The sequence below is a fragment of the Polyodon spathula genome, chromosome 2 (assembly GCF_017654505.1).
Source record: "Polyodon spathula isolate WHYD16114869_AA chromosome 2, ASM1765450v1, whole genome shotgun sequence".
NCBI classification, from domain to species: domain Eukaryota; kingdom Metazoa; phylum Chordata; class Actinopteri; order Acipenseriformes; family Polyodontidae; genus Polyodon; species Polyodon spathula.
The window spans coordinates 14889984-14898670 of NC_054535.1; the positions used below are offsets into that span (position 1 = coordinate 14889984).

Below are 8687 nucleotides of genomic sequence, written 5' to 3' on the forward strand. Positions count from 1 at the left end.
CCCACCAAGAAAGGGTTATCTGGTTCTGCTCAGACTTGTGCCTCTCAGGCTGCCTTTGCTTCAGTGTCTCTGTTGTCATTATTCTATTGTTGGGGAGGTCATGAGATCATTCAGATTGTAACAAAGGCCTAAACATTACCCAATGTCACAAAGTGTGGCCAGCACAGTGCTCTGATTAGCATAGCCAGCAGAATGATCAAACACTGCTGAGCAATGACATCTTCAGCTTTTGTTTAAGTGTTAATGAGCTACATTGAAAGAGTTGACCTCAAGAGAAATACAATGGGAAGGAAGCATTTATTAAAATGTTGCTTGAGTGCAAAGTTTGCATTGTTAATTTTGTCTTTGAAAAGTAAATGTTTTAAAATTAGAATATTATTTTGGTCATTATTGCTATATTACTAACAGTGTTTCTGTTCCTATTACTTTAAATATAATGTTTCTGGTCTAGATCACTATCACTTTTACTGCCAGACCATACATTGGCTTCTACCTTTTTCGGATGATTAGGTATGACCCCGGAGGTAAAACCTGCCGGTGGCTTTTTTAAACATTCCAAACATTCACATGTGAGCAGAAATAATAAAACATGATGATAAAGAATGCAAACCTTAGGGTAATAACAGATGAGAAAATAATAACAATGCAAATTCATTGTTTTCCTTTAATGTATGTATGTCCTTAAATGAATTGTTCTAGACCAAACATACACATACTGTAACTATAAGGAAGGTACTTCATATGCCCATGTTTTCAAGACAGAGTCAAAAGTAGCTGAGCTACAGTTAAAGATTTTGAGGTTTACATTTTAAAATGTACAGAATACACACTGATAATGTTATTTCATGTGTTGGTTTTGGGAATACAGACCTGTACATGATCATTCCTACTCAGATAGTAGGAGCATTGTGTAAATTCAATATGTTTCAGCTCTGTTTTATGACAGAAATACACAAGCTGGTTCTTAACTGGTCTGTGAAAAAAAGTAAAATGCACTCCAATGACGGATTTATAAAGGTTGCAATTACTGTATGTTAACTTCATAATGCAAATGAACAATGCTGTTGATTCACAGTAACTGACATTAGAATATCGCATCATTATGATAATTTAGAGATTTTTTTTTTTTTTTTTTTTTTAGTAAAAATTGATTGTGTAATTATTTTTTAAATGTCTGCTTTTCTGCTTGTAAACAATGGTAGTGTACATCTCCATTTGTTTAAAATAAATTAAAGGGACAGTCAATCAGTAATTAATAATGATTTAAAATGCATAGCATGCCATACAGTGTCTTTTACAATGCTTCATTTTATTTGGGTCTGTATGTCCAATTATTTCAACTTTTTGTTGTGAAAATATATTTATTTCCCTTTTAAGAAAGTATAAGCAAGTTTATGTTTGTAATTATATTTTAAGGCTTAACTTAAAAATATGTTCAATTGCAGACCATGTGTTTCTTGGTTATTTTCAGAAAACACTATTTTCAGTTATTTTTCTTGATCCAAATTAGTTGTAACAGTGTGACAGAAAAACAAAAAACTGTAGACTGCAACAGCAATGAACTCCTGGTGGAAAGTCAAATGTATTTGAGCCACTCAGTCCATTTATGGCTGCCCCACACCAAAATAATGAAAATGTGTTTTTCTTCAGCAAATTGAAAGCTGATCCCTGAGCTTAGTTATGTTTCCACGGAAATAGACTGAAATTACAAACATGTGGTGCTCTGTGATTGAGTAAGAACATCATGGCACTTTCTCACATCTGCCAATGTTAATAAGGAAATTATTGTAAATTTTAGGTCCAATAAAAATACATTCTGACAAATATGTTACTTGTGGACTCTGAAACATCAGATAATCCAAATTATGATTTAATTTATTACCCTTTTGTTTGATTATTGACTATCACTTTTGTGAGCTTTTCTTTTTGGTTAGATAGTGCATTTGTTGTTTGTTTGTTTTTTTCAACACCTACAAACCTAATCAATATTAACAAGTGTAGTCTATACAACATTGCCTTGCTTGGGGTTAACATATATTTTTTAGTATTAGTGTTTTTGTTAAACGTTTGACTTGGTCCTAAGCTTGTTCCTGTTTTGTTTTTGTTTTTTTAATAAAAAGATCACATTCAAAACTAGTTATAATTGTGGCCCCCAGTGGCTCGCCAAGTGAAAACATTGCTGATTGGAGTGCAGGGTGAGTCATACAATCATTGTTTGAGTCCTGTTGCTGTGAGTTGCCGATCTTGGCTAAGAGCCAACAGGAGGTGATCCAATGACTTGTTACTAAATTGTTATGGTTATATTGAAATATCAGAATATAGCACATAATATATAGTGTACTACAAAATGTCTTGTGACATCTATATGTAAATGCAGCATCTTGCATATCAGCAAATGAGCATTACAAACAATTCAAGTCACCCTGTGCTGTGGTAATATATATATATATATATATATATATATATATATATATATATATATATATATATATATATATATATATATATATATATAATGAAGGCTATGTACCATTTTACTTAGCATTGTCTTTTTCTGCTTAGCACCTGTTGGAGATCTTCGGTTATCCTCTTGAAAATAAAAGGAATATATTACAAAGAAAAGGGTATCAGTTATTAATATGGTGCACAAGAAGTGACATCTGATAGTCTAGATCTAATAATAGGAAAATAGAGTACTTTAGAGAAGAAGTTATTCAATACCTGTCAAACACATGTTAGACCTGAAAATCAGAAATGACAGGCCCTATTAGTGTTTCATGCATCTCTTTTTGCAATGTCACCTGTCTACACAATACCTGATCTACACTTATGATTCAAAGACAATATACAATGTTAAAGAAAAATATTTGCGAGCTGAGCTTTGTTTTTCTGGAGAATGAAACTTTGAAAGTAGATCTGACTGCCTGCAAGATCAGTTAAAGTTCCAGATAATATATTGTGACTGTGAGAATATTATAGTTGTCGGTATACATTAACTGTATCTGTCACCTTCACCAAAGTTTGCAAAACAAACACAATGAACCTTGTCTTAAACTAGAGGTCTGACTTCATGTGAAATGGTTATTTGCTTTCTTTGGAAACATTTAGCATATATTATATATTTGATTGAAAGTACCAGATTTTAATTAGGTCTGGAAAAGAAAGCAAATACTTGTCAAAAAAAAAAAAAAAAGATGTAAGACTCTACTAAATATATGCATGTTACAGTTAAAGGTAGTAATTCCATTTTTTTGGAAAACCTACAAAAAACTACTAGAAAATGTACTGATGTAAATTGCATGTAGTATATTATGTATTTCCGTATTTCTTACAAAGCATCCCACACGTTGTCCAACAGGAATTTAAAATGTGATCTCAAGTTTATTTTCTTTGACCTTTTTATGTATGGCTATATAGCATGATACCCGTTAATACATTTTGTGCTTGTCATTTTTGCCCAGGTTATAAGCCTCACACCAATAATGTAAGATAGGATTAATAGCCAGTTAGTATTCATACCACTGGAAAATGAATCATGTTTAAGGTGTGGTACCTTTTTATTTATTCTTTTAACTTAATCTTTAAACTTTATTTTCATAGTATTCATTGTTATCATTATTATTATCATGATTAAATTATTTAATTGTGAAAACCTATTCTACAAATATGAAATTAATAAAATGCAGACATCCCTTATAAAGACAAATACTGAGGCAAATTGCTGTAAAATGCCATAAAAAGCAGTATACTAGCAAATTGGCAAATTAGGGTTACTCAGATGTTACTATTTTCCAAACAAATGCTTTACTATTTTACCACAAACAACTTTTGAGCCCTACACGTGCCATAAACTAATAAAACGTTACCCAAGTTTAGAGAAAGTTGTTGCTTGGATGAATAACAATGAGCTTTGTTGTCGGCTCACGCGGGGCGGTGCGAGTGAATGGTTCTGCCGAGCTCGAGATCTGGAGAAGCTAATTGAATCAATGATAATAAGACAGGCAAGGCAGCAGATGCTCGCGTGCCTTTACAACACCAATCCCATAGACGCATTCCACCAACAGAAACTGAGTGATGTGCTGGCACCCTGCAGTTGGAAAGAACCGTATCTTAGCTACTTACCACCTGCTAGATCTATTGTTAACAATAAATAAATAAATAAAAAATAATAACAAAGTTCTCTGCTCCTGGTACGGGTGACTTTTGACACCAGCAAAAACTAAAATCTGGTCTTTCAAAGACGGGCCCTGTGATACTGCATGCAACATCAGTAAGTCTAACGTGTAAGTTGTGTAATTAATTTGTGTATATTGTTGTTTCTAATAAAATAATGCAATAAAAAAGGGATGGTCGTCCTAGTTTGAAGATACGTTTAAGTTACGTCGCTTGGGCTGGTGTCTAAGGGTAATATATCTTCGTGGCGGTTTTGCTGTTTTGCATTACACATAGCACTTGTGAAAACGTGATTTCAAATAACCTATCCATCTATAAACAAACTTACATTATTTGACTGCTGTAGCGTTTCACTGAAACGTAACGGTGCCAAACCTGCAGTAGCCAATGGCTACCAAAAAAGCAATTAATTAAACTTATTAATAGTGTCGTTGTATTTATTTATTTATTTATTTATTTATTTATTTATTTCACTGACATTTACATTTTCTGTGGGCATAAATTCCACAATGGTCATTGCGGTGTATACGCTAACACAATCAGACTACGACGATTACCTTTAACAGCAACAACAATAACTATTATTATAATGAACAACATATGCAGAAACTGCACCTGCTCTTGAAAAATATGCGGCAGCCTATGCCAAGCTATATAATCCTTTTCATTTTCAACTTGTGTGAACACAAATAATCAGTTTGGAAAGAACCGTGTCTAACTGTATTACGACTGCATCTGCCTTTAGAAGCTTTAAATTCGTAAGTTTTCAAAAACCAGGGACCAAGCTGTCCCAAACCTTGCCTAACTTGTTTAAATCCATTCTGATTTTAGCTTCATTGTGGGGGAATGTGATTAGCGCCCAGTTCCTGAAGTAAATGCTTTATTGCTCAAGCGCGTTCAGTGCTTTAGAGACAAGATGTGAAAGAATCTCTCCATCAGTCCGTATCTAACTTTGTTAAGTTTGATCAGAGATGGCTGTTGATTTCCAAGTATGCCAACTCATTGTATAGTTTACTGGCATGAAAAGAGGCGTCAAGCTGTAACGGAAGGCTCCGGTATTGCAGCTATGGCCCTTATTTGAAGAAAGTGACGTGCAATGATAAAGAAAGAAAGGTAGCCCTTGGGGCAGGCGGTAGCTCTGGTGAAGCAGGGAAAGTTAGATGCGCTCACGTGCCCTGAGCGAAAACGAAAGAAACCATCTATCTTAAGACCACGTAGCTGCACGTGTGGTACTTTCCATTTTCTTTGTCCATCCCAAGTCTACCGTGTCAGAGGTGGCAATGGGATCGAGTAAACACACGCTGTTGTTCCCCATTTCTATTTTTTTTCAGAACTGCTCTTGGAAAGGTACTGATTTTTAGAAATCCCCAATCCTTAAAGCGCAAAACATTTAGTTTACATTATTTTTCAGTTAGAATGGAAAATAGCCAATACAGATTCAGTTAATAATTTCAACACCACATACATGCTGTATTTCTGAGGGAGAATTATTTGAAACGGTTTTGTTCAGTAACAGAAACAGTCAATCGTCTTTAAACTTTAAAGGGACTACTTTATTTGTATAAAGGAATGACTAACATAATCCCACTGCCAGGGCACCCAGAGGGAGGGTTGCTGTTCCTGAACATTTTAGTTCCATTCCATGGTGCTATCAATGAAAATAAATCCTGTTAATGTCAGTTTATGACATCAAACGTGGGTTAAAATAAGCCATTTCTTTCAATTATGAGTTGAATAGAAGTTGCTGTTGAAGTTTACAAAAAGTGTTTTGGGAAGATTTATCAAGACTTGGAAAGCAAGAGCCTGAACCTTTGGAATTAGATTATCTCCAAATCACTCTCTCAATTGGGACTAATTCCCTCTTGGTGTTTTAAAGGGGGTTGCTCAAAGCTGAATTGATGTAATTATTGGTTTGGATTGTTGGAGACTCGCGCCAGATGGCCATGGGTTTCTAAAGCCTCCGTTGTTCGTGTTTGTTTTTTAAACCTGCATATATGATGCTAATTCAAGGATCAGCAATCTGAAAGGACCCCAACGTTGCAAAGCAGTATTATTCATGGGGACAGAATGTTCATCGGCGTGACCCAGTATTAAATACATTCATTAGACGGGATTCTTTTCATTGCGATTATACACGGCTGGATTCAGATTGGAGACAATGGCATATAAAACGCATACTAATGTGTGAAGAAAAAGAAGAGTTCACGCAGAGATTTTTCGTTTTTTAAATGTATTTATTTATTTATTTTGACAGTGCAATCTTACTGAATTCTTGGTGGTTCTTCTTGCATAAGCGAGACCAAGTGAGGAAGTGAAAGCTGGAAATAAAACGGGTGATTGGATATAGCAGAAATCTATTTTAAGTTAGCAACCTCCACAAGCTTATAGACTATATTGTCCCTTTCTTAAAAACATTCTTTAAAAACGACATTTTTTATTAGCTGTTAATACTATGTAAAAAAAAAAAAAATGTAAATTGTCAACTAGAAAACATATAAGTAACGTTCCCAGTGCTTGTAGGACAGCCTACTTTGCACAGAAAGAAATGCTGCTAATTCAAAAAAAGAAGAAATAGAAACTTATGAAAAGTTAACAAATTAATTTCATGCACTACTGCCAAACTTGCAAAACTGGTTTATGTCCAGGAATGAAAATAACGGTCATAATGACTAAAGATAAAATAAACTGCATTGAACCTACAGCCGTTACACATTTAAACACAAAAAGTATAATTTGAACCACATGTAACATTGTTAAAGCAGGAACATTTATAAAATGGAGAAGCTTTGGAAAACGAAAATTATTGATATTTTCGTCTTGTATAGCAGAGCTGCTGTCATAACTTATGTTACATATTAGAACTAAATTGAGTCACAATTCAGTTAAATTGCATTAGCTACTTTAAACATGTTTCTTCGTATATGTTTTACAGTATCAATTAAGAGTAAACTCATGTTTTCAGAAGACATCATTAAAAAAAAAAAAAAAAACGACAATGGGTCTAAAATAAAAGTTTCTCTTGACTAATTTGTCTCAGCTTTTGTTAAGGCACACTCTGTGAAGCTGAATGCAGAAAGGCGGGGTTTTCTCTGCTCCTTTGTAAATCAGTAGCTTCTCGGTTTTGAATGGTCACACTGAGGCTAGAGGGGCAGCACTCGAGCTAGGAAGCGTTTTGTCTGCATTGAAGAAAAGCAGCAGTTTTTAGGCAGGGGCGGTCGGTCGGTCTGGGACAGTCTGCAGAAAGGCATCACAGAAGACAATAGTTTTCACAGCGCCAACAGAAACCCAAGTCCTGCTACAGACAGAGGCTTCTGTGAATTAGATTTTGCAACACACCGGGCTGCGTGATAAATAGTTCTAACTCGAGTTAAGATGCTTTTCAATTGATACGAGACTTCAACTGGAGAAGTTTTATTTATTTATTTATTTATTTTTTACCCATCTTGTTTAAATACTTTAAAGGGAAAATAAGGAATAATTGACTTTTGCAGTGCTGGAAGTTAATTTAACTTAAGAGAAACCGAGGAAAGCACTTGTGTGGAGCGGATTCAACAAACAGGGAACTTCACAAACTTAAAGGGTTTAATATGTGCTAGATTTAAGCAACTTGTTTAGGAATTTTCCAGGAAATATTTATAACACGCCTGTTGGAAGGAGAATCAAGAATGTGCAGCAAAAAAGGAAACGTATATTTTTGTTTATTTTTTCTGAATGCACTACTTGTGGTTATGTTGTTAACCCAGGATGCTGCAGGTAAGACTTTAAAATATAAATTATATGAGGAACAGAGAGTGGGGACTGTGATTGCTAGACTAAAGGAAGATGTGGTTGAAGTGTTATCTAAACTACCTAGCCCCTTTTCGGTCCGTTTCCGAGCAATGCAGAGAGGGAGTACCCCTTTGCTCTCGGTTCGGGAGGAAGACGGGGAGATCAGCATTGGGGCGAAAATTGACCGAGAACTGCTCTGCCAGAAAAACCTCAACTGTACAATCGAATTTGACGTCATTACACTGCCAACGGAACACTTGCAGCTATTCCACGTTGAAGTGGAAGTTCTGGATATTAATGACAATTCCCCCCAGTTCTCCAGGTCCGTTATTCCAATTGAGATCTCGGAGAGTGCCGCTGTGGGAACACGGATCCACTTGGACAGCGCTACTGACCCAGATGTTGCTGAAAATTCCCTTCACACTTACTCCATATCTCAAAATGAGTATTTTGATATTGAAGTGCGAACTAGGACTGATGGGGCCAAGTATGCCGAACTTATTGTGGTTAGAGAACTGGACAGAGAGATCCAGTCAAGCTATGAGCTCCAGCTGTTGGCCTCTGACACTGGTGTACCTACCAGATCTGGCTCAACTCTTCTTAAAATTAGTATTTCTGATTCAAATGACAACAGTCCTGTTTTCGAAGAAGAATCATATGTTATCCATTTACAAGAAAACTCACCTGTGGGGTCTTTGCTGCTAGACCTCAATGCTACAGATCCAGATGAGGGCGCTAATGGGAAA

At 35.4% G+C, this 8687-nt stretch overlaps 1 protein-coding gene across 2 annotated transcripts in view; it reads left to right on the forward strand.

Moving 5' to 3' along the window:
* Nucleotides 1-7219: 7219 nt before the first annotated feature.
* The window catches only part of LOC121330641 (protocadherin-18-like), a 6058-nt gene continuing 4590 nt past the window's right edge, over nucleotides 7220-8687 (forward strand). Inside the window, exon 1 of one of the 2 annotated variants that reach the window (XM_041277310.1) lies at nucleotides 7220-8687. This exon is cut by the window's right edge and continues 1641 nt beyond it. In XM_041277310.1, the coding sequence (XP_041133244.1) occupies nucleotides 7839-8687 (849 nt within the window). In that variant the 5' untranslated portion in view covers nucleotides 7220-7838. The other variant, XM_041277300.1, reaches the window with a different exon arrangement.